The following is a 27,693-nucleotide window of genomic DNA, read 5'->3' as shown; positions in this document are numbered from 1 at the left end:
TTCTTTCATAAGTGTTCTATAGTTCATAGTTTTCTATAGTTTCAGTTTATAGATCTTCAATTAGCTTTATTCCTGGGTATCTTACTGGTTTTTTTTGTTTTTTTTTTTTTGTTTTTTTAAATGTTTTTATTTATTTTTGAGACACAGAGAGACAGAGCATGAACGGGGGAGGGGCAGAGAGAGAGGGAGACACAGAATCGGAAACAGGCTCCAGGCTCTGAGCTGTCATCCCAGAGCCTGACGCGGGACTCGAACTCACAGACCATGAGATCATGACCTGAGCCGAAGTCGGACGCTTAACCGACTGAGCCACCCAGGCGCCCCTCTTACTGTTTTTAATGTAATTGCAAATGGGACTGATTCCTTCATTTCTTTTTCTGCTGCTGTATTAGTGTATAGAAATGCAACAGATTTCTGCATGTTGATTTTATATGCTGTGACTTGCTGAACTCATGTATTAGTTCTATCAATTTTTTTGGTGGAGTCTTTCAGGTTTTCTACCTAAAGTATCATGTCATCTGCAAATAGTGAAAGTTTGACTTCTTCCTTGACAATATGGATGCCTTTTATTTCTTTTTGTTGCCTAATGTCTGAGTCTAAAGACTTCTAGTACTATGCTAAATAGTAACGGTGAGAGAGGACGTCCTTGTCTTGTTCCTGACCATAGGGAAAGGCTCTCAGATTTTCCTCATTGAAGATATTAGCTGTGGCTCTTTTGTATATGGTCTTTATGATGTTGAGGTATGTTCAATCCATGCCTACTTTATTGAGAGTTTTTATCAAGAATGGATGCTGTATTTTGTCGAATGTTTTTTCTGCATCTATGGAAAGTATCATATGGTTCTTATCTTTTATTAATGTAGTGTATTCATCTTGATTGATTTGTGAATATTGAACCAGTTCTGCAGCCCAGGAATAAATCCCACTTGATCATGGTGAATAATTCTTTTAATGTACTGTTGAATTTGATTTGCTAATATCTTGAGAATTTCTGCATCCATGTTCATCAGGGATACTGGCTTGTAATTTTGTTTACTAGGCTCTCTGGTTTTGGAATCAAGGTAATGCTGGCTTCATAGAATGAGTTAGGAAGTCTTCCTTCTACTCCTATTTTTTGGAACAGCTTGAGAAGAATAGGTATTAACTCTTCTTTAAATGTCTGAGGAAATTCCCTTGGGAAGCCATCCAGCCCAGGACTCTTGTTTGTTGGGAGATTTTTAATTACTGATTCAATTTCGTTGCTGGTTATTGGTCTGTTCGAATATTCTATTTCTTCCCATTTGAGTTTTGGTAGTACGGAAGTATCTAGGAATTTGTCCATTTCTTCCAGATTGCCCAGTTTGTTGGCATATAATTCTTCACAGTATTCTCTTATAATTGTCTGTTTTTGTGGTACTGGTTATAATGTCTCCTTTATCATTCATGATTTTTGTCTATTTAGGTCCTTCCTCTTTTCTTTTTGGTAAGTCTGGCTAGGGATTCATCCATTTTGCTAATTCTTTCAAAGAATCAGCTCTTAGTTTTGTTGATCTGTTCTACTGGGTTTTGTTTGTTTCTATATCATTTTTGCTCTTATCTTTATTGTTTCCCTTCTTCTGCTGGCTTTAGGGTGTATTTGCTATTCCTTTCCTAGCTCCTTTAGGTGTAAGGTTAGGCTGTGTATTGGGAACCTTTCTTAGTTCTTTATATCAGCCTAAATTGCAATATACTTCCCTCTTAGGACTAACCTTGCTGCATCCCAAAAGGTTTGGACTGTCATGTTTTCATTTTCATTTGCTTCTGTATATTTTTTATTTCTTCTTTAATTTCCTGGCTAACCCATTAATTCTTTAGTACAATATTCTTTTACCTCCATGTATTTGAGGGCTTTCCAATTTTCTTTTCTTGCAGTTGACTTCAATTGTTGTGATGTGAAAATATGTACGGCATGATCTTGATCTTTTTGTACCACCTGAGGGATGATTTGTGACCTAGTAATATGATCTATTCTGGAGAATGTTCCATGTGCACCTGAGAAGAATGTGTATTCTGCTTTAGGATGAAATGTTCTGAAAATAACTGTTAAGTCCATTTGGTCTAGTGTGTCATTCAAAAGTGTTGTTTCCTTGTTGATTTTCAGCTTAAGGGATCTGTCCATTGTTTTAAGTGAGGTGTTAAATCCCCTACTATTATTGTATTATTAACAATGAGTTTCCTTACATTTGTTATTAATTGATATATATATTTGGGTACTTCTAAGTTGGAGCATAAACATTTACAATTTTTAGATCTTCTTGATGGAGAGAACCCTCAATTATGATATAATGCCCTTCTTCATCTCTTATTACAGATTCTGTTTTCAAATCTAGTTTGTCTGATATAAGTATGGCTGGCTACTCCAGCTTTCCTTTGATGTCCCTGAGCATGATAAATGGTTCTCCATCCCCTCAATTTTAATCTGTAGGTGTCTTTAGGTCAAAAATGAGTCTCTTTTAGGCAGCATATAGGTAGATCTTGTTTTTTTCATCCATTCTGATACCCCCTGTCTTTTGATTGGAGCATTTAGTCCATTCACATTCAGAGTGATTACTGAAAGATACGAATTTAGTGCCACTGTTACCTGTAGAGTTGGTGTTTCTGGTTATGGTCTCTTGTCCTTTCTAGTCTTTGTTGCTTGTGGGTTTTTTTCCCTCCTCTCAAAGAATACCCCTTAAAATTTCTTGTAGGGCTGGTTTAGTGGCCAGAAACTTCTTTAGTTTTTGTTTGCCTGGGAAGCTCTTTCTCTCTCCTTCTATTTCAAATGACAGCCTTGCTGGATACAGTAATCTTGGCTGCATATTTTTCCCATTCAGCACAATGAATATATCTCGGTACTCCTTTCTGGTCTGCCAAGTTTCTGTGAACAAATCGGGTGCAAACTTGATGTGTCTTCCCTTGTAGAAAACAACTTTTTCCCTTGCTATCAGGACTTTTTCCTTGCCTGTGTATTTTGTGAGTTTGACTATGATATGTCTTGGTGATGGCTAGCTTTTGTTGAATTTAATGGGAGTTCTCTGTGCTTTCCAGATTTTGATGTCTATGTCTTCCCCATATTAAGGAAGTTTTCAGCTATAATTTGCTCACATAAACCTTCTGCCCCTTTTTCTCTATCTTCATCTTCTGGGACTCCTATGATACAAATGTTATTATGTTTTAATAAATCTCTGACTTTCCTAAGTCTGCCTTCCTGATCCCTGAATTTTGCTTCCCTCCTTTTCAGCTTCATTATTCTCCATAATTGTATCTTCTATATTGCTAATTTCTTCCTCTGCCTCATCCATCCTTGTGTTTATGGCCTCCATTTGGGTTTGAATTTCAATTAGAGCATTTTTAATTTCAGCCTGACTAGATTTTTGTCCTTTTATCTCTATAGAAAGGGATTCTCTGGTGTCTTCTAAGCTTTTTTCAAGCCCAGCTAGTATTCTTATAATCACTGTTTTCAATTCTAGTTCAGACATCTCACTTATATCTGCACTGATTAAATCCTTGGTCATCATTTGTTCCTTTTCTTTCCTTTGAGGTGAATTCCTCCATCTTGTCATTTTAAGTGAAAAAGAAAAAGCAGTAACAATAATAATAGAATGAAATAAAAATTAAAATTAAAAAAAAAAACTGAGGCACCTGGGTGGCTCAGTGGGGTAAGCATCTGACTTCAGCTCATGTCATGATTTCATGGTTCATCAGTTCAAGCCCTGCATCAGGCTCTCTGCTGTCAGCACCAAAGACTGCCTTGGATTCTCTGTCCCCATCTCTCTCTGCTCCTCCCCTACTGTGCTCTCTCTCAAAATAAATAAACTTAAAAAAAAATATGTTTTTATTCAATTAAAGGAAGGTGGATCCTAGATGTGTTTTGGTCTGCTTGTCAAGAGAAGCTTGATAGAAAAAAGCGAAAAGAGAAAAAGAAGAGAGAAAAAAAAATTTTTTAAATAAAATAATTTGCTTTTTCTGTATCCAAGAACAAAAGAAAGAACAACAACAAAAACAGAAGCCAACACCAAAAATGAACAAATGAACAACAACAACAACAACAAAAAACCCAAATGAAGTTAGATCCAGTTTCCCCTGGAGCTGAAAGTTTGCAGCAGTCTGTGGCCAGTGGACTAAACTCCTGGGCTGGTCTTCTGGGGGAGGGGCCTGCTGCTCTGATTCTAAGGCAGACTTGCCCTAGTGGAGATGTGCCTGGAGGGCATGGGGCGGGGGGGGGGGGGGGGGGGGGGGGGGGCTGGTGTAACAGCTCCATTCTCCACTTGGTGGTGCTGTTTAGCTTAGTGGGGGTCAATCAGTGTTGGTGGGCTAATGGTGAAATTGGCTTCACCCTGCTCTCGTCTCCAGAGCAGGAAGTTCATGCCCTCACAGACATGCAATAAGTCACCCCTCCAGTGTCTCCTGTTTCTGACAGCTCCCTGCCTTCTCTGTCTGTGTCCGAGCTGTCTGTCTACCAGGCGGCACCTCTCTCTGGGGTTTTATCTCAGGTCCGGCTATGTTTCAAAACCCCATACTTCAGACCCCTGCAGTTCAGACCCACAGTGATCTTCTGGGCATCTATATAGACCCACAGTCTCGCAGCACTGTGGCCAGGGCCTGCTTGTCCCAGGAAACACTCATGCTGCCAGCAAAGCAGCAGCGGTTCAGAGTTTATGGTGAATTGCAACACACAACCAACACCAGGGTTTGCTGCACTTAGCAGATGTCTTTGTTCCCATACTGGTGAATGTGGTAGCTTGATGGTGCTCACCAGGTCTTTTGCCCACAGAGAGCTGTACCACCTCTACCAAATGCACTCCAAGCAGGGGAAATGCTTCTCCTGTGCAACCCAAGGGATCCTCAGGCCTCAAGGTCCACTCCCAGGTCTCTGCCCTGCTTACTTGCAGGAGGACCACCACGTGCTGACCTCAAACTTCAGACTCCGTTCTCCACTGTAAAAATACTTTGAAGAGAAATACGCACCCTTACGTTCACTGTAGCATTATTTGCAACAGCCAAGATATGACAGCAATCTAAGTGTCCACTGAGAGGAACACATTAAAAAGATGTGGTATATATATACGATGGAATGGCCATAAAAAGAATGAAATCTGAGGTGCCTGACTGGCTTAGTCAGAACAGCACTTTGGGGTCAGGAGTTCCACCTCCACATTGGGCATAGAGCTTACTTTAACAAAATAAATAAAATAAAAAGCTAAAAAAAAAATTCTTGCCATTTTTTACAACATGGATGGATCTTATGTGAAATGTCAGAAACAGAAAAACAAATACCACATGGTTTCACTTATATGTGGAACCTAAAAAAACAAAACAAAACAGAAACAGTTTTACAGATGCAGGAAACAAACTGTTGGTTACCAGATGAGAGAGGGATTGAGGGGCAGGTAAAGTAGGTGAAGGAGATCAAGAAGTATAAACTCCCAGTTATAAAATAATGAAGTCATGGGGATGTAATGTACAGCATAGGAAATATAGTCAATAACACTGTAATAACTTTGTATGGTCAGTTACTACACTTACGGTGACCATTTCATAACATTTAAAAATACTGAATCACTATCATGTACAGATGAAATTAATAGGATATGGTATGTCAATTCAATTTTAAAAATAAATAAAAAGAAAAATGCTTCAACAAGAGTTGAAAAATTATTGACACTCTATACTTAGCAAATGGAAAAATAACAAAAACTACATTGGGATGAAACATGCAAAAGGTGAGATCTGTCCTACAATTCATGGGACCAGCCAGGAAAACTTCCAGCAGCCAAGGAAAGAAAAGTAGACCTCTGAAAGCAGATATCAGCTTGACAAATTAACTGACACTGAGTCTACTATTGGTGGTTGCCAGGCTCATAAAGAAGAAAAAGATCACAAAAGAAGTGTTGCATACTAAACTACCATAATTAGCTACAAAAAGAGTCACGTTTTCATTGTTCAACTTTGCCAGTGTTTTTGAAGCTTAGGAAATGTTTAACTTCTATAGATCTTGAACACAATGCACTTGAATTGGTACCCTCTCTATGCTAGAAGCACGGAGAATTTTACAAAATTCTTTTTACAAAAGCACAAAGTTCACAATATAAGCACTTACTGTGTGCTATGTAGACATTTATCTACTCAACTTTAATTCTACACTGTCATCTTAGAAAATCTGTCAAGATCATGCTGTTGTGATCTACTTTTAGCTGTCAACTGGTAAGCACCAGAATCCTGGGCTTGATCAAGGATCAAGGAGGTTTTCTGCCCCAGGGAAAAGGCAGGTTCACAGACATTTTCTTCCTAGCACTGACAACAATTACATAGGGAGATTATAGCCGAGTACTGAGCTGTGAAAGAACAGATCACAGAGACCCTCTCCCTGATGACTTTTAAAGACAAGTACAATATCTTCCCCCATCCTAGACCCTCAGAAAGTCCTGCACTTGTTTACTGAGAAAGCTTCTAATTCACAAGTTAAAGCCGTCTTTCTAATTAAAATGTCATCATTTCACTGTGGAGGGCTGGTATCTATGGTGATGCAGGAACTCGTCCAGATCAAAATCTCTGTCACCTATTTTTGAAAGCTAGTTACAGCTTGAGGTAATGAATCTGTTGCAATCCTGAAAATATCATAAGGTTCTCTTTCTTTGTCTGGCTTCTGTCAGTGAGATTCTAAGGATCAGTAGCAAAGAGAGAGAAATAGGAGTCAACGAAGAGCTGTAGATGGAGGCCATGTGTAGCCCCATGCTTGTGACAAAGACGGCCACTTGAAGTAAAGAATATTTTTTTGTATTGTGCTGATATGGTATGCTTCACCAGAGGATGCACTCCAAGTGCATCAATCCTTCCAAACCTTTAGTGAAGAAAATGGTAGTGATACCACTATGCATCTTTTCCATATAGAAATAATACGGCTTTCGTGAGAGCAGTCTACTTCCGTATTTTTCATGTAGGAAGACACAACAGTTTCTCAGTATTATCTAAGTAGCCATTTAGTTTAAGCTTCAAAAACAAACTTTTTGGGGCGCCTGGGTGGCTCAGTCGGTTAAGCGTCCGACTTCAGCTCAGGTCACAATCTCACGGTCCGTGAGTTCGAGCCCCGCGTCGGGCTCTGGGCTGATGGCTCAGAGCCTGGAGCCTGCTTCCGATTCTGTGTCTCCCTCTCTCTCTGCCCCTCCCCCGTTCATGCTCTGTCTCTCTCTGTCTCAAAAATAAATAAAGGTTAAAAAAAGAAAATTAAAAAAAAAAAACCAGAAACTTTTAACTACTGTAGTAGAGACTTTATGATACTACAAAGCTATTTAAAATCTACAAATGAAAACAGCACATTTAAGCAATTAACTAGAAAAAACAGTAATGATCAAAGCAAAATTATCTATCTTTATGAACATTTTGGTTTTGGAAAAGAAAATGCACTAACTTTCTTTTAATAAAGTTAAGTTTTACAGTTAACTGAGACTGAAAATGGTAGCCATCAACTACATACTCAAAAAAATGTCACCAACGTTTTTGAGAAACCCAATGTCAGAAGTTGATTATTAAATGCGATCGATGACATGTAATTTTTCAAGTTCCTTATTTATTGAAAATCTCTGTTTATGTTATAAGCTTATAAACCAGTAAGTGAGCAATATTTCATGAATGCAATAGTACTTCAAATTAAAATGCTGCCATTCTTTTAGTCTTTATTTACAATAAATATTAATGGTATGTTTAACTATTTCAATGATGTCTGACAAATGGGAGAATAAGATTTGAGAATAAAATAGATATAAGCTGCAGCATCTTTTTTAATGGAAGTGGACGGAGTATTCCAGGCATAAAAGGAACATGAAAGCCCTAAAGAAGGCAGGCAGGCAGGCAAGCACGTGAAGGACTAAAAGCAAGTGTGTGACCCTCAAGAGCAGAGAACACAGGGGACACTGGCAGCAAGCATTCGTGTTGAAATGCTGATGACAAGGAAAAGAGCACAAGGGAGAGGATAAAAACAGAAAGGAGAGCTGGAAATACGAGGAGATAAGGTTCCTAAGAAACAGTACCCACACCACAGGTGGTGCAAAAGGTGCCTGTACAAAGTAGAAATTAAGGGCATCTGCTTAAGGTAAACTGTAGAATGGGGTGAGGTGGGGAAGACTGATGGCCTGAAACACTAACGTCAGATAATAGGAAAATAAAGTTGTACAGAGAAACATAAAAATTCTGAAGAATACAGAAGAACTGGTTTAATTAGTCATCACATGGAGACTTCCCAAAGAAATTTTTAGGCTATAAAAATTCCTTTTTCAATGTAAACTGCTTCACAAATTGTCAAATATTTTAAAATACGATTATTTAACAAAATTAGAATAAACTGCTTGCTCTCAATAAAGCAAGGTGGAAAGCAGGCATTCCAGACTATGTCTCTATCACTTGCTAGCTGTGTAATCTTCAGCTAATTTCCTAACCTTTCCAGGGCTTTGTTTCCTTAACTATCAAAAGTGGATAATTGTATCTTCCTCACATATTTGTTACCGTGACTGAAATAACAAATGTAAAGTGACTAACACAAATCCCGGCAAAGAATATGCATTCAATAAAGGTTAGTTTCTTTCTGAATTCCTGAACTGCCTACTGACACAGCTGGATGATACCTCTGTCTTGTTGCTTTCTAAAAGGAAAGGAGGGGGGGCTCCAAACAGACTCCTTCCACTGAGACACCCTGCTTCCCAAGAAACATTATCTCAGTAGCATCATTATTGATGAGGGTTTAATCTTCTGAGCTCTGCCAAGCCAGAAAGCTAACACTGTAAAAATAACCCAGAGGACTCAGGTCTGAGAGAGACACACACACACACAACTGAATTCAAAAATAAATGAGGTTATAAACACCAGTGTCAATTTACACATGAGAAATATTGTATAAATTGCAAAATGAACCAGAATGTTACTACTGGCAGATCAGTACATTTTCTCCCTTTATGAAAATTATGTACGAAGCCCAATTATATTCAGGTTAGTTACTTTATACTTATGGAATCTAAACAAGACAAACAAGTTGGATGATACCAGCAAACAACAAACTCTGCTAACATAATCCATACAGCCTAACAGGGAGATGATATTCCCATCCATTGAGCAGAATCTGCCCCCCTCCAAACCACACTGAGACATACAAAATTATAGCCCCCGGTCCCTGTTCTCAGATCCACGCAGATCGTTCCACATCTACTTGTGTAGATACACAGTATTTTTATGTATTTTTTCTTCCTTATCTTTCTAACTTAATCTTACTGATTAGACATAGGCCATTAGCTAAATAACAAGTTATCTATCTACTTTAATCATCTTTTGACTAACTGTATACACTCCAAATACATAACACTGTTAACATTTAAGGATATTAATTTCCTAAAATCTTATCACTTCTACTTTAATTTTAATATGATTTAAAAACTGATGGAAAGTCAAATTCAACAACTGCACAATGTACACAAAATAACATATCTAAAATCGAGTTTAATTAGGAACAATTATCCTAGAAAAGACTTCCCTGCCTTTAAAATATATGAGCCTATGGTAAAAAATAAACCTTTAAAAGTAGCCATTCCTTTGTTTTATTTTGTTTGTTTGTTTTTTAAGTAGCCATTCCTTTGTAACATGTTAAAATCACCCACCCCTACTGCAAAATATTTTTGTTCAACAAACTTTAGTAATGCTTCTTTTCAACCATTTTTGCTTTCATTCCCACAACTCTGAAATATAATAAAATATTAAGGGTTGCATAAATTAAAGATATAAGCATATACACACACATACATATATAGCAATAGAACTTCACAGGAAAAATTTTAAACAGTAGTTATATATAAAATTTGAAATCTCTGAGGTAGTGACAATATGGACATTAGATGAATACAAAAGGCTTGTGATACTGCACTTTCTGAAAAGTTAATTGTTACCTTTCTCACAACTAAATGAGCCAGGCGACATCAATTTTTTATACAAATAGTCACCTTAAATCAAAGTTGACTTGGAATTCCCTGAATATTTCTTTGAAAAGGTATCTTCTCTAATTTGATGTACCCAAGTACCTTATTTTTTAACAGTAGAACTGTGTTATCTTCATAGATCTGAAGTTAGAACAACTGACAGGAGGTAAAACCAAGCTCCAGTATTAGAAGCTGCAATCGTGGTGGCTTCTGGGAAAGGAGAGCAGTGACCAGGAGCACAGGGAATTTCCTATTTCTTGCCCTGGGTCTGTATTGCATAGATGTGTTCACACTGTGCTACTTCACTCCTTATGTGTATGTGGCATTTCATTCTGTATGTACAGATCATTTGTTCACTTTTCATTATGCAGATAATCAAAAATTTATTTAAAACGGTAACAGACATTCAGTTACGCTTTTTGAATTATAAATGAAGAATCAGAAGTCAAATAAGTACCTTTCTGACTTAGAGACCACTTAAAGAATCTTTATAAGATTATTTTTGTACAATATAAATGCACAAAACGAATTCCTGGTTTAAAAGATGTGAATAAAAAATAGACACTAATAATTGTATTTGGATCCAATACAAATGGAGAAAACGTGTGGGTGCAATGCAATACAAATGTAGAACGAATGAGATTTACATCTAATTTGCTGATTCAACTACATCAACACCTTTGGGTTTCAGAACATTAAGCATCAGGAAAATGACACCTTCGGAGAAATCTCAAATCAAAGTACTTTTTTTTTTCTTAACTATAGCACATTGATTATTAATGGTGCAAGGTTCTGGGGTTAGAGTGGTCTATGTTCCAAACAATACCATGTGTTAGCTGTGTGATCTTGAACAAATTATTTAAGCTCTCAGTTTCCTCATTTGTAAAATGGAAATAATAATACCTACCTTACTGGGTTGCTGAAAGGCTTAATTAAGTAACAGTTCCTCAGACAAAATAAGCATATTCAACAGGTATTAACTCTCTATCTACATATATACATTACAGAAACTATATCTCATATATATTACATACCAGAAATCTTAGTCTATTTTTAGAATGAAATAAATAGGTATTAATAAATACGTTTTCCCTGTACTTACTTTAGACCCTATTCTCCAATGCAAACTGTACACACAGTTCCTCAGGGATGAGGACACAGATTAGTTTTTTAACCTCAAAATCAAATCTTCATCAATTCTATGACATATTTTTCACATTAAAAAAGTGGTATTACTTTTATTACCTGGGTCTCCACACCCTGTTCCAGTAGGCGCTTAGCTTGATTTTCCACTTCAAGTCGAGCTCTTGCAATAAAAAGTAGATCATTTTCTATTACTTCTATTCCAGAAAGATCGATTCCTTGAGAAAGGTAATCTATTAAAAACACACACACACACATCTAAGTATTTCAATATTGAATATCAAGGTATTGAAATATCATGTCTCACTTCTTCAAAATATTATAGATTTGCTGAACACTATTCACTTTCAAAATCTCTATTTAAAAAAAAAATACAGTTACCCAAACATTTTCTATTTTTTAAATAAAAAAACTTTACTCTGAAGCAAAATGTTCTAAGAATGAGTTGATAAAGCAAGATTAGAAATTATGATTATAGTAAATTCTAAATAATGTCAACACATTACATAAAAATTAGTGTCAAATTTAATTATAAAGAAACATCCTGATAATCTTAGAAATTTCTCAAGCTGTAAGACAGCTTTAAAAGTTTTTCTATAGTAACAAAATATTTGAAACAAATATCCACCATTTGAAAAATTAAAAAATCATAAAAATAATTTAGCAAACCAGCATTTACAATGCTGCAGGTTTATATGATTACGCAGACCTAATAGCAACTTACATTGAAGTATTTTCCTATCACTGAATAAAAAAATTTACACAATTAACTCTATAGAATCAGACATATTGTATTTATAAAATTATATTCAACTTATAGAATTACATATACAGAGCAAGAAGCATGAAAAGATCTCTACCAAGATGTTAATAATAGTTGTCTCTGCATACTTAGAATTTGAGAAAATTATTTATATATTTTTTAATTTTTTTTAATGTTTATTTATTTTTGAGAGACAGCGTGAGCACGAGTGGGGGAGGGGCAGAGAGAGAGGGGGGCCAAAGAATCTGAAGCAGGCTCCAGGCTCCAAGCTGTCAGCACAGTGCCCAACTTGGGGTTCAAACTCGTAAATCACGAGATCATGACCTGTGCCGAAGTCAGACGCTTAACCGACTGAGCCACCCAGGCGCCCTTTATTTTTTGACTCAATCTTGGACATATCTAAGGTAACTAAAGTGCTAAAATTTAAGGTCAAGATTTCATTAAGGAGCTTAGACACAGTTCTAAAACTCTATTTTCAATTTTTTAAAGTTTATTTTTGAGAGTGTGCACATGTGCGTGCATGGGGGAGGGGAAGAGAGAGGGGGAGAGAATCTCAAGCAGGCTGTGCACTATCAGCGTGGAGGCAGATGTGCCGCTCAGTCTCAAGAACAGTGAGATCATGACCTGAGCTGACATCAAGAGTTGGACACTTAACTGACTGAGCCACCCAGGCACCCCATAAAACTCTATTTTCTATTTTAACAAAATAAATTATTTCTAAAAAATTGAATTGCTTTAGATAGAGTATTACTTTGTTTTCTAGTTACTCAACAGAATATCAAATGTGTTTTTCACTAAATACTTTTAATTGGAACTGAATTTTAAAGTCTTATTAAAATATATTCCTAGCACCTACAAACTATCATTTTTCACTTAGAGTCATATACTACCTAGGACAAATTACATTAAAGCATCCAGTACAATGCTAACTAACCACTTAGCAGCACTCAAATATCTACTGATTGAACACGGTATATATAGTTAGTTCTACACAAGATGACAAAAGGTAATGAAATAAAAGGACAGCTGAATAGTGGTTATTGCTAATCAGACCTCAGCATTTTTTTAATGTGTATATCTAAAGAAACTTTGGCTTACCACAGTGTATAGGGTCTTAAAAACCTTTAAACATTTATGGGCTTAGGAATCTGCCTCCTAATTTACTCACTAGGTGATCACAGTCACACGACATAGCTTCATTGAGCCTCAATTTTTTCATCTGTAAAATGCCAACAATATACAAGTCATGCCCTACATAACTTTTAAGACTATCATCAGAATCAAAATAAGCTAATAAATGCCAAAGTACTTTATATATCAATCTAAAGCCTAAATGTAGGGTGGATTATAATTATAAAATGTTTCTACTCCGATTTTTTATTTTTAAAAATTTTCAGAGAATTTTGAGGAAACTCTATTTGACCCCAGTCATGATAATGATCAACGAGGAAATGCTATGTTTACCCTAAAAATTCTTACTAGACAATACACAAACTACAGACACAGAGGGGCTCCTAAGCGGCTCAGTCTGTTTAATGTCTAACTCAAGGTCATGAGTTTGGCTCAGGTCATGATCTCGCTCAGGTCATGATCTTACAGTTGATAGGATCAAGCCTCATGTCTGTGTTTTAAGCACAGAGCCTACTTGGGATTCTCTCTCTCCCTCTCTCTGCCCCTCCCCACTCATGCTTGCTGTCTCATATTCTCTCTCTCTCTCTCTCAAAAATAAACATTAAAAACATTAAAAAATCAATTAAAAATCTACAGATATACAAACAATAGAAAATAAGTATTATTTTCTTTTCAAGCTGGTTATCAGTGTGCTTCTTTTTTTCTGTTATCTAGGGAAGAAAAATATCATAATTAAGTTAAAAAAAAAAAAAGGAAAGGACACTATGAGTAAGAGATATAGCTGGATTGGTTTTGAATCTAAGTCTTGCAATCTTTGGTACCAGTTACTTTATTTGAAAAATGAAAAGCTAGACTACATAAACCCTAAGGTTCCTTCCAGTTACATGTCTCTAGAGACAAAACCAAATGGTGCTTTATTCTTGTGAATGCTGATCTGTCACTCTGGAGACAATTCAAATCATTCATTCAAACCATTTATTTGGGTATCAAACATTTATTAGTCACAAACACCACAGAAATGAATCAGACCTAAATTCTGACCCAAAGTATCAAACTCTATGACAGGAAGAAAAAGCACAAAGTTATAACCACTGAAAGATAAAGATAAAATGTATTATGCCAGGTGTTGTGGGAACAAAAAGAAAAAGTAAATACACTGTATATCTTTGCAAAGTCTACCACCTAGTAGGGGATAAAGAATATAAATTATTAATTCCAACACCTTTTTAAGGTAAACAACACATTATCTAACCACCTCCCTCTCCCACTGCCCCATCCCCTGCTTATCCACACTACATTTAGAGCTGTTCTAAAAAGTACCCAAAATACATGCTACATTTGTAATACAAAGGATTCTATTGGCTGGGAGGGAGCAAAAGCCCTATTATTTTCCTGACCGATTACTCCACAAAAGAGGTAAGTGTACAAATGGTGGGGTTGGGGTGATGGGGGAGGGGTGGAGACAACAGGTTAAAAAATGTAGCAACACCCCCCACCCACCTACCCAGGAGAATAGAGAGATTACACTAAATTCTCCCCTCCTGATTAACTGTTGCACACAATCACTATCAGTGTTTCAAATCTTTTTACACCTGCTCTTTGTAAAGCACATCTAGGGACTGGAGCCAAGGACAAAAAGATGAAGATGATTCCAATAAAAATAACTATAATTTTTGAACACATAATATGTAGGGGGCATTAAATTGGACACAAAATGTCTTTTTATTATTTTAATGTATGCATACATTTTTTGTGACATTCTAAACAACCTTACTAGAATTATTAAATTATTAAGAAATTCAGCTGGCTACTAGGCAGCAAAGAACAATTCAAATCTAGGTGTGACTTGAATCTTTTCACTAGATCAATCCAGGACAATCCCAGAAGCCTCAGAATGAAAACCTTACATTCAAAGGATATATAGTATTCCTCCTACAGTCTTCGAATTTGCTCATTGAAAGGATAAAGATGTAAAAATCACATCAGAATTAACTGTTCATGGAATTAAATTAAGCCAGATTAAAACAATGACAGCACTGAAAAAAAAAAAACCCTCATATTCTGGTTTAATAAAAAGAGGAAAATTTTAAAAATATATAAAAGGTGCTAAAATGCCAAATTTTGAAATATGCCAGCATTAAACACAGTTTAACAAGTGAACCTTAATAAATGTGGACTACACAGCCAGAATTCTCTTTCTAGCCACTTAATACTGATACCTATTGGAATTCACACATGAAAATACGTATGAGGAAACTAAAGTGATCATTTGGATTTAACATATTTATCATCCCTTCACATGTGAGGAAACAATGAGACTAATTTTGACAGAAAAGAAATGATAATGCTCATCCTTTGTTTAATTAAACTGAGATAAATTTAGCCTAATATTAGAGAAAAGGGAATTCAACCAAAACACCAGACACATAGCAAGAGGATGGGTAATATAAACATAAACAATTTTTTGTCAAATGTACACAACTCTTTGATATTTAAAAAATAAATTCTAGTTTCCCCTACTATCACTGTCCTGGTCTAAAATACTAAAACTTTAGAACAACCTTCATATGCTTTGACCCCAGGCAGTCACTTGATTTCAGCGATTGATTCGTATATTATTTCCTGGGACTGCCCATTTCTTTTTATTTCTTTGGTTTTAAGATTAACCCAATATCTCAGTGGCATAAAAATTATTTGTTACTAAGTTATATGCTTGTCATTTTAACAGGCTTTCAGTGTTCTAATCGGTACTACACATGGCTGGCAGAATAAATGTTCTCATGTTCCTCTCCCACTCACGGAATCTATGGCTTCCTGTTAGCTAACAATTTCTCTTTCTATTTTGCAACACAAATCCTCCTTATTGATTCCAAAATCCTTACTGCCTCTTCCTCTACCATCACCCTCCTTTGTTTAAAAGAAACAAAAAGAAGGGTAATTATAGTTTGGTACATGATTCGGTTCTGCATTTACTATTCATAACAATGTTAGCACTAAATTATTGATTTGGAAAAAAAGAGATGAGGGAAGAGTTCATGTGTAAAGCTGGGATGGTGCTCAAAATCAGGAGAAATGAAAGAGGCTAAATCTTCATGCTTCTTTGTAGGAAGCCAAAGAAGCTTTTAACAAATTAACCAGTAGAAATATGGGCAGATCAGTTAGAGATATGGATGTAAATACCAAAGGAATCAGCAAAAATGTTAGAATGACTGCCTCTGGGGAAAAGTAAATGGGGCAGAGGATTGCTGCGTTTTAATAACAAATCTTGTACAACTATTTGAGTATGTTATGCACGTATAATTTTCAAAACAAATAAAACTAAATTAAAGAGTAAATGGGAAATAAAGAAAAATAATTTAAAGAATTAAAATAAGGTGGCTAGCCTAAGAGAATAACAGAATTCTTATCCTTTAAATCAATGATTCTGCTTATGGGATAATCTAATAAGATTCCATACAAATACTGTATGACCAAAATATATAGTTTATAGGCACATAACCCAGAGAAATTCTTATGTATGTACAAATGGAAGACCTGTACAACGTTCCTAACAGCATTGTTAAAAAGAAAACAAAGATGGGGCGCCTGGGTGGCGCAGTCGGTTAAGCGTCCGACTTCAGCCAGGTCACGATCTCGCGGTCTGTGAGTTCGAGCCCCGCGTCAGGCTCTGGACTGATGGCTCAGAGCCTGGAGCCTGTTTCCGATTCTGTGTCTCCCTCTCTCTCTGCCCCTCCCCTGTTCATGCTCTGTCTCTCTCTGTCCCAAAAATAAATAAATGTTGAAAAAAAAATTAAAAAAAAAAAAAACAAAAAAACAAAGATGACAACAACCAAAATGACCACCAACGGGAGAAGAGATAAGTATAACACAGCATTCACTCAAAATACTACTGTAGAGGAGTAAAAATAAATAATGATGGGTATACACATCAATATTGATGTGTACATCAGTACATATTATTAAGGAAGAAGAAGTTTTAGAAAAATACAGCAAGAGGTGATTTATATGAAGACATGCAAGATTATGCAATATATGATTTAGGAACACATACAAACATTAACAATATTTAGAAAAGTTAGGAGAGACAGGGAATACAACATGCTTATAATATTCTAATTCTTAAACTTGGTGGGAAGTATTGGTAGCCTACAAAGATTAAAAATGTGGTTTTGTCTTTTGTATTTTTCCATCAAATATTAAATAAGTATGAAGCACTGGCACAGATTACGGTATTTAAAACAAGGACATTACAACAGTTATAACTGTATTTCATATGTTCAAAAGGAGAAAAGAATGAACATGTTAGTAAAGACATGGATCAGGTAATAAAAAAACTGAAGTTCTAGAGATAAAAAGGACAAAGTCTGGATGGGATTAACAGAAGATGCGACACTGTGAGAAAAACAAAAGATACTGTGTGTGAAGAGTTTAATGCTTGGATTAGTAACTGGTAACTGGATAAAGTCTTGTATTTTCCTTTTAAAAATATGCTCATGAAAGATTTTTTGGAAACTGGAAAAAACATTTCAAAAGGTGGGTAATTATATAACCTCACAACATAGAGGCCACAAGAGCCAAGTGGATCATTGGAATATACGTGATCATGTATGAGAAATTTAAGAATCTTCAAATTCTCAAGTAGCACCAAAATAGCATACATCCTCCCCCTGGATGTTTATCTGAGAAACAGCAAAAAAAGCAAAAACTGACATACAGGAACTGGGCAGCTGGCTATAGTCACTTACCAATGAAAGTGACTCCCTCCTACACACCAACTTTGCAAAGAGCACAATTCAGATATGTGCCTCCGAGAAATTTCAAGCAACCTTCAGATGTTCCTAAAATACTTAAAATCCTGGTTGGGCTTAAAATTGAAAATTAAAGTCTACTATATTCCTTTAAAATCTTATCCTCCTTTTTAATATACCCATGAGTTGTTTCGTTCTTATTTTTATTTGTAATTAACACTTGTTTACCATGTGTTCTTTATTAACTTAATGTTATAAGCATTCACCCCATCCTATTATAGTCCTTATAAATAGCAATTTTTGATACCTGACCAATATTTCACCAAATAAATGAACGAAAAATTATTTAACCATTTACCTAGGATGGGGTAATTATTTATCATAAATACATATAAAATATGTAATATCTAGAATTATTCCCTTGGGAAATAAAGAAAGAATTGACTCAAAGTTATACTTTTAAGATTATTGATACAAATTATCAAACTAGTTTACAAAATGACTCTACCACTTTGTACTTTTTTTTTTTCAGTAACCTACAAGAGTCACTTAACCATAGATAGCACTGGATATTATCTCTGTTTTGAACATTTTATATTCTGCTAGAAGAAGTATGTTCTTATGGATGGTTTGATAGGATTTTTAAATGATGAAGCTAAATAACTATTTTTTTACTAGCTGTATTTCTTTTGAGAATCTCTAAATAATTTTACTCCCTTATCTTTTTCTTATATTGCCCTGTATTAATTATATATTAGTATTCACTGTTTATCCATCATATTTGCTATGAGTATCTTCCCGGTTTAATTATTTCATTTTTAGTTATTTATATATTACTTCTTAAGGCTATTTTCAGAATACAATCATACAATTATACAATCTAAAAAGTTCTACTTTTGAATAGCCCTGATTATTTATAAACTTCAGACTAAAGTGTGTCTTTTACAAAAAGCAAAGCAGTGATATATAAAGGATTATCTGGCAAACTGGTAATAATCTGAAGAGGAAAGCTGTCATTTTAAAATCCGTTGTATAAAAACTGTATCTTTAAATCAAATTAAGTCATATTTTATTTTTAAATCAAGGTAAGGGTTTATCACAAAGGCTCACTTTCATTCATTATGGAACATCAATCTTCTTTGCTACCATATTTTATGTTACATAAAGAACACCATTACTAGAGAATACTGAGCTAAACAAACAAATTTAAATTAAAACCATGCAAACAACAGCCATAAAACACCACCAAACAACATGGATGCAGCAGGGTTACAGTACTGATAGAATTAATTTACCCAATCAACAATTAGATCTGGACTTCTAATTACTGAAGGTACTCAAATCAATAATGATAATAATAATATTATCACAGGATCTTTATTTGCTATTTGCAACCAATCTGAGATAGTCCAGACACACAGACTCTCTCACCCCTATCTCTGTTCATTTTGTTTGGTTGACTGGGTTTTGTTTTTTTTTTTCCTTTTTTCTTTTTTGGTGGTGGTTTTTTTCTAAGTAAGTTCTATGTAGAACATGGGGCTTGAACTAACAACCCTGAGATCAAAAGCTACATGCTCTAGGGGGCGCCTGGGTTGGCTCAGTTGGTTAAGTGTCAGGCTTTGGCTCAGGCCATGATCTCACGGTTTGTGGGTTCCAGCCCTGTGTCAGGCTCTGTGCTGACAGCTCGGAGCCTGGAGCCTGCTTGGGATTCTGTGTCTCACTTTCTTTCTGCCCCTCTCTCACTCGAGCGCGTGTGCACACACTCTTTCTCTCTCTCACTCACTCAAAAATAAATAAAACATTAAAAAAAAAAAAGTCACATGCTCTATAGACTGAGCCAGCCAGGTGCCTCCTCTCTGTTCATTTAAAAAAAATTTTTTTTCACTAAAGAAACATTACCAAACACAAAAAGCTAGAGAGAAAGTAGAAATCAAAAATTCCAACAAAACTCCAGCAAAGACAACTACATACAAATTTTGATTTTCATGTTCATACTCTACACATAAAAAGTGTTTTATTTTTCTATACAACAGATTTTAATCATATTTAAGTAGCTATGTTGAATCTGAGGGCAAAACATGCCTTTAGGAAAAATATTTTAAAGAAAAATGTTTTTGTATAATTGCAGAGTAATTTTGGTAATGTATAATATAAATGAAAACATAATAAAATTATAAAGCAAAATTAGAACAAAGTAATGTGTATTTGTACAAAAGTAGAAATGATGACATAAGGAATAAAGGGGCTCCTGGGTGGCTCAGTCTGTTAAGCATCCAGCTCTTGATTTCAGCTCAGGTCATGATCTCACAGTTCATGAGTTCATGTCCCAAATTAGGCTCTGCACTGACAGAGCAGAATCTGCTTGGGATTCTCTTGCTCCTTCTCACTCTGCCCCTCCCCCACTAATTCTCTCCCTCTCTCTCTCTCAAAATAAATACATACATACATACATACATACATAAATAAATAAATAAATAAAAACTTAAAAAAAAGAATACAGAAATAACATGGGTAAAATGTAAAAAAATTTAGTGTATGACAACTGTAACATAATAGGAAAAACTAATAAAATCTTCTCACAATATTATAAACTCATCATAGAAAAAAAATTTTAAACGAAATATAATACTTATTTCAACAATGGGGGAAATTAGCCAAATGAATCACTAAAGAAATTTCACAACTATTAATATATACAATTTCCAATTTTTCTAATAAAAAATAAAATCAAAAGAAAAGGAGAATGGAGAAAAATTTGAAATCAAACAGATAAAAGTTACCATTAAAAATATAAAGAATTTAGGGGCGCCTGGGTGGCTCAGTTGCTTAAGCGTCCGACTTCAGCTCAGGTCACGATCTCACGGTCCGTGAGTTTGAGCCCCGTGTCGGGCTCTGGGCTGATGGCTCAGAGCCTGGAGCCTGCTTCCAATTCTGTGTCTCCCTCTCTCTCCGCCCCTCCCCCGTTCATGCTCTGTCTCTCTCTGTCTCAAAAATAAATAAATGTTAAAAAAAAAAAAAGAAAAATATAAAGAATTTATAGTTCTCAATTGGTAAATAATCAAAGGATATTAAAAGTTTATATGAGAATATTAATAATTACGCCATTGTTTGAAAATTAGACCCTGTTATATTTTAAATTTATCTTTATGTAAAATGAAATAATCCATGATCATGGGAACACTTATAAAGTCAAATAAAAATCTTTTAATTAAAGTCAATATTCTACTAGTATTAGAGATAGCAGGCACATCCTTTCAATTTTTCTTTTTAATCTTTATTTATTTTTGAGAGAGAGAGACAGAGTGTGAGCAGGGGAGGAGCAGAGAGAGAGGGAGACACAGAATCCAAAGCAGGCTCCAGGCCCCGAGCCATCAGCACAGAGCCTGACGCAGGGCTCAAACTCAAGAACCATGAAATCGTGACCTGAGCCAAAGTCGGACACTCAACTGACTGAGCCACCCAGGCACCCCAGGAGGCACATCCTTTCAAAGGAAGAGTATGATAGGAAACAATCAACTAGGAATGAGAACACCTGAAATTTATTCAATTCTATGACCTGAGAAAAATCACTTAACCTCTCTAAGACTCCTAGAGTAAAGATGAAAAATCCTGTGTTACAAATCTTGCAGGCTTGTATGGATCAAATGAGATAATATGCATGAACAATATTTTGTAAAAAATCAAGATAAATGGGGTATTAACTGCTAACCTTTTTTTTTCCCATGGAGGGAGAGAGAAGGGCCTTAAAAAACAAATACTCTTAAGTTCAGTATTACAAATAATAAAAATAATGTTAAAATTTGTACTTTTCTAACCAAGCCTTAATTGATCTTATTGCTAATATTATGCACAGACTATCATCAGGTTTAAGTGAGCTCTTTGGGCTGAATCTTTGTATTTCCAGTCCAAAGCAGTTCTCAGGGTATGTTGATCTTTCTTGTTCCTCGAAGATTTATGAAAATTTAGCATCAAAGTTTTCCTTTTCCCTCCCCCGCCCCCAGCTCTCATTGTAAGATTGGGAAAAACCTCATTTAAAAAAAAAGATTAGTTTTTCTTCCTAAGGGTTACTCATCTGTTTCAGCTAGCACAAAAACTTGCCTAGTGCCAAAAAAAACCCCAACAGTGTATTTTCTATCTCTCCTCTGGGCACAGTTGTTGTTTCTCCCCCTCCTCCCCCCAAATTTCTCAAACATGGATTTATACAAAACCTCCTTTGTTGCCCTCCAGGAAGATAGGTCATGTGTTTTAGTTAGTGACTACCTTCCAATAGGTACCTAAGCAAAAGTGTCACTATCCCTCCCTTAACAAATGAAGAAGCACTAAATAAAATAAGCAAGGATATTAAAAACAAACCAAAAACAACAACAACAAAACAACCACCACCAAAAAAACCAAGGGGATCTAATTGACATCTACAGAGCACTCTTCACAACAAAAAGAGAACACATATTCTATTCAAATACATGTGGAGTGTTAACTAAGAGCATGTCCTGGGTCATAAAACAAACTGAAATCACACAAAGTATGCTCTTTGATCATAATGGTATCAAACTAAGAATAATAGAAAAACAACTGTAAATTTTCCAAACATTTGTAAATTAACACATTTCTAAAGGTTGTTTTTTTTTTAAGTTATCTCCACACCCTACATGGGGCTTGAATTCACAACCCCAAGAACAAGAGTCACATGGTCTACCGACTAAGCCAGCCAAGTGCCCCTAAAGAACACATTTCTAAATGATAACTAGCTCAAAGGATCTCAAAGGAGGTTTTTTTCACAATATATTGAAATGAATGATAATGAAAATACAACAGCAAAATCTTTGGGATTCAACTAAGGCAGCAGTTAATAACACTAAATGTGTGGGTTTAAAAAATTTTTTTTATTTTTTTAAATATGAAATTTATTGTCAAATTGGTTTCCATACAACACCCAGTGCTCATCCCAACCAACAGGTGCCCTCCTCAATGCCCATCACTCACCCTCCCCTCCCTCGCACGCCCCATCAACCCTCAGGTTGTTCTCAGTTTTCAAGAGTCTCTTATGATTTGGCTCCCTCCCTAACTTTTTTCTTTTCCCTTTCCCCTCCCCCATGGTATTCTGTTAAGTTTCTCAGGATCCACATAGAGTGAAAACATATGGTATCTATCTTTCTCTATATGACTTATTTCACTTAGCATCACACTCTCCAGTTCCATTCAAGTTGCTACAAAAGGCCATATTTCATTCTTTCTCATTGCCACATAGTATTCCATTGTGTATATAAACCACAATTTCTTTCTCCATTCATCAGTTGATGGACATTTAGGCTCTTTCCATAATTTGGCTATTGTTGAGAGTGCTGCTATAAACATTGGGGTACAAGTGCCCCTATGCATCAGCACTCCTGTATCCCTTGGGTAAATTCCTAGCAGTGCTATTGCTGGGTCATAGGGTAGGTCTATTTTTAATTTTTTGGAACCTCCACACTGTTTTCCAGAGTGGCTGCACCAGTTTGCATTCCCACCAACAGTGCAAGAGGGTTTCCGTTTCTCCACATCCTCACCAGCACCTATAGTCTCATGGAGGGAGAGAGAAGGGCCTTAAAAAACAAATACTCTTAAGTTCAATGTGCTGTATGCTGTATGCTGATTTGTTTATTCCAGCCACTCTGACCAGCGTGAGGTGGTATCAGTGTGGTTTTGATTTGTATTTCCCTGATGAGGAGTGACATTGAGCATCTTTTCATGTGCCTGTTGGCCATCCAGATGTCTTCTTTAGAGAAGTGTCTATTCATGTTTTCTGCCCATTTCTTCACTGTTTTCACTTCATTTGTTTTTCAGGTGTGGAGTTTGAGGAGTTCTTTATACATTTTGGATACTAGCCCTTTGTCTGATATGTCATTTGCAGTATCTTTTCCCATTCCTTCAGTTGCCTTTTAGTTTTGCTGATTGTTTCCTTTGCTGTGCAGAAGCTTATTTTCTTCATGAGGTCCCAATAGTTCATTTTTGCTTCTAATTCCCTTGCCTTTGGGGATGTGTCAAGTAAGAAATTGCCGTGGCTGAGATCAGAGGGGTTTTTTCCTGCTTTCTCTTCTAGGGTTTTGACGCAACCAATCCCTCAGAAATACAAGCAATTAACAGGGAATACTATAAAAAATTATATGCCAACAAACTGGACAACCTGGAAGAAATGGACAAATTCCTAAGCACCCACACACTTCCAAAACTCTAACAGGAAGAAACGGAAAACTTGAACAGACCCATAACCAGTGAAGAAATTGAATCAGTTATCAAAAATCTCCCAACAAATAAGAGTCCAGGACCAGATGGGTTCCCTGGGGAATTCTACCAGACATTTAAAGCATAATACCTATGCTTCTCAAGCTGTTCCAAAAATTAGAAAGGGAAGGAAAACTTCCAGACTCATTCTATGAAGCCAGCATTACTTTGATTCCCAAACCAGACATAGACCCAGCAAAAAAAGAGAACTACAGGCCAATATCCCTGATGAATATGGATGCAGAAATTGTCAACAAGATACTAGCAAATCAAATTCAACAGCATATAAAAAGAATTATTCACCATGATCAAGTGGGATTCATTCCTGGGCTCCAGGTCTGGTTCAACATTCACAAATATATATGATACATCACATTAATAAAAGAAAAGATAAGAACCATATGATCCTGTCGATCGGTGCAGAAAAGGCATTTGACAAAATTCAGCATCCTTTCTTAATAAAAACCCTCGAGAAAGTCTGGATAGAAGGAACATACTTAAACATCATAAAAGCCATTTATGAAAAGCCCACAGCTAATATCATCCTCAATGGGGAAAAACTGAGAGCTTTCTCCCTGAGATCAGGAACACGACAGGGATGTCCACTCTCACCACTGTTGTTTAACATAGTGTTGGAAGTTCTAGCATCAGCAATCAGACAACAGAAGGAAATCAAAGGCATCAAAATTGGCAAAGATGAAGTCAAGCTTTCGCTTTTTGCAGATGACATGATATTATACATGGAAAACCCGATAGACTCCACCAAAAGTCTGCGAGAACTGATACATGAATTCAGCAAAGTCGCAGAATACAAAATCAATGTACAGAAATCAGTTGCATTCTTATACACTAATAATGAAGCAACAGAAAGACAAATAAAGAAACGGATCCCATTCACAATTGCACCAAGAAGCATAAAATACCTAGGAATAAATCTAACCGAAGATGTAAAAGATCTGTATGCTTAAAACTATAGAAAGCTTATGAAGGAAATTGAAGAAGATACAAAGAAATGGAAAAACATTCTGTGTTCATGGATTGGAAGAACAGTGTTAAAATATCAATACTACCCAAAGCAATTGACACATTCAATGTAATCCCAATCAAAATTGCACCAGCATTCTTCTCGAAGCTAGAACAAGCAATCCTAAAATTTGTATGGAGCCACAAAAGACCTCGAATACCCAAAGTAATATTGAGGAAGACCAAAACGGGAGGCATCACAATCCCAGACTTTAGCCTCTACTACAAAGCTGTAATCACCAAGATAGCATGGTATTGGCACAAAAACAGACACATAGACCAACGGAATAGAATAGAGGCTCCAGAATTGGACCCACAAAAGTATGGTCAACTAATCTTTGACAAAGCAGGAAAGAATAACCAATGGAAAAAAGACAGTCTCTTTAACAAATGGTGCTGGGAGAACTGGACAGCAACATGCAGAAGATTGAAACTAGACCACTTTCTTACACCATTCACAAAAATAAATTCAAAATGTTTTTTTTTTAATGTGTAATTAGAAAAAAAGAAAGGTCTCAAATCAGTAATGCAAGCTATTGCCACAAGAAACCAGGAAAAAAAGCAAAATAAACAAAAAAGGAGAACAGAATAAACAAGAGAAAATCAATGAAATTGAAAACAAAAATAACAGAATTCAATCAAACCAAAAGTTAATTCTTTTCAAGTGTCAATAAAATTAACAAAGCCCTAGTAAGACCAACAAAGAAAAAAGGAGAACAAATTACCAGTAATGGGAGTGAAAAAGAAGAACCCACTACAGACCTCACAGCATTGAAAGGGTACTGGAATACTATGAGTAACACTACAACTTAGAACAAACTATCAGAACTGTTAGAAAATGATGTGAACAGATCTCTGCTTAAAAAACTGAATTTGGGTGCGCCTAGGTGGCTCAGTCGGTTAAGTGTCTGACTCTTGATTTTGGCTCAGGTCACGATCTCATGGTTTGTGCGATCCACCCCCGCACTGGGCTCTGCACTGACAATGCAAACTTGATTGGGATTCTCTCTCTCTCCCGCTCTCTGCTCCTTCCCCGTGCTTGCATTTTCTCTCTCTCTAGAAATAAATGAATAAACTTAAAAAAAACTGAATTTGTATTCAGCACATTTTAAATTAGACATCTATAAGCCCAAGTGTTTGAGTGTCATTGGAAAAAGAAATAATCCAATTCTACACAAGAATACTTTCTAAAAGAAGACAAAAAAAAAAAAAAAAAGAACAGTAAGTACTTCTCCCCTAAGAGCACAGACACAAAAATTCTCAAAATATTAGCAAATCTGATTACCCTGATACAAAAGTCAACGACATTTTAAAAATAATAAAACCGCAGAACAATCTATCTCAAAAGCATAGATGCAAAATCTTTAAAATATTAGCAAACAGAATATATGAATACATAAAAAGAAGAACACATCATGATCAAGCAGTTTCTTCTTAGAATACAAGGAAAATAAATTTTGATAATTTAAAGTTGCTTACTAGAAAACCTAAAGCAACAAATAAAATAACACACAGACTTTATAGCAAATAAGCCAACAAAATAAAATGTCTCATAAAAAAATACTCCAAAACAAAGCAGAAAAAAAAGGGAAGCAATGCAATGAACAGATGATACATAAACAAAACTGATACAAAACAGATGATACAAAACTGAAAACAATTAGCAAGATGGTAGCATTAAACCGAATCACACCAATAATGAAATGAAATCTAAATTGTGTAAACATTCCAATTATAATGCAGAAATGATAAAACTACATTAAAAAAAAATATCAAACTATATACAGCCTAAAAAAAAACCCCACTGAAAACATGAAGACACAGTAAGTTCAAAGTAATGACAGAAAAAGATATGTAAAGCTAATACTAATCAAAAACTCCTCGATTGATTACAATAATTTTTAAAGGAGATTTCAAAGCAAAAAAAAAAAAAAAGAAGGTATCGTTTTATTCTCATTTCATGGTAGTAAAAAGGCTACATCATCAAAATCATCATATTCCTAAAACATTTATGCCCCTAATAAAAGAGATTCAAAATACACAGTGAAGAAACTGATAGAATTGCAAGGAGAAATGATCCATTTGGAAAATACAGTGAGAGATTATACCATTTCTCATTCAAGAGTTGATAGAACAAGAATGATGGATAAATCAAAGCCCTGAAAGACCTGAACAAGATTATCAGCCAACTTGACCCAACTGATATTTAGAGAACATTCCACACAACATCAGAAAACACATTCCTTTCAAGTGTACAAGGATTATTTACCAAATAAGACAACATTCTGGGCCTAAATCAAGTTTCAATAAATTTTAAAAGGACTCAGTTCATACTGCGTATGTGTCTTGAACAGAATGAAATAGTTAGAAGTCAATAACAATAATGATGCCTAAAAATTCTAAATATTCAAACTCTAAATTCTAAATATTCAAAACAAAGTAACTTCTTTAAAAAAAAATCATCAAAGATGAAATTAAAAAGAGAAAAACATTTTATACTAAATAAAAATGAAAACACCAGCACAGCATTGCAGGATACAGCCAAAGCAATACTTAGATGGAAATTTATGACACTAATGACCTATATCAGAAAAAAAGAAAGTTTTCAAATAGATAAACTTTGTTTCCACCTTAAAAAACTAGGAAAGAACCAACAAAACCCAAAACAAGC

At 35.5% G+C, this 27,693-nt stretch overlaps 1 protein-coding gene across 1 annotated transcript in view; it reads right to left on the bottom strand.

Annotated features, from left to right (window-relative positions):
* COG5 (component of oligomeric golgi complex 5) overlaps positions 1-27,693 on the bottom strand; it is a 316,096-nt gene that overhangs the window by 167,324 nt on the left and 121,079 nt on the right. The window contains exon 7 of the mRNA XM_043588598.1: positions 11,199-11,329. Within this exon, the coding sequence (XP_043444533.1) occupies positions 11,199-11,329 (131 nt within the window). The remainder of the gene's footprint in view (positions 1-11,198; positions 11,330-27,693) is intronic.

The sequence above is a fragment of the Prionailurus bengalensis genome, chromosome A2 (assembly GCF_016509475.1).
Source record: "Prionailurus bengalensis isolate Pbe53 chromosome A2, Fcat_Pben_1.1_paternal_pri, whole genome shotgun sequence".
NCBI lineage: Eukaryota > Metazoa > Chordata > Mammalia > Carnivora > Felidae > Prionailurus > Prionailurus bengalensis.
Note: the sequence above shows the minus strand (reverse complement) of the source record. Positions and strands in the feature narration are given on the sequence as shown.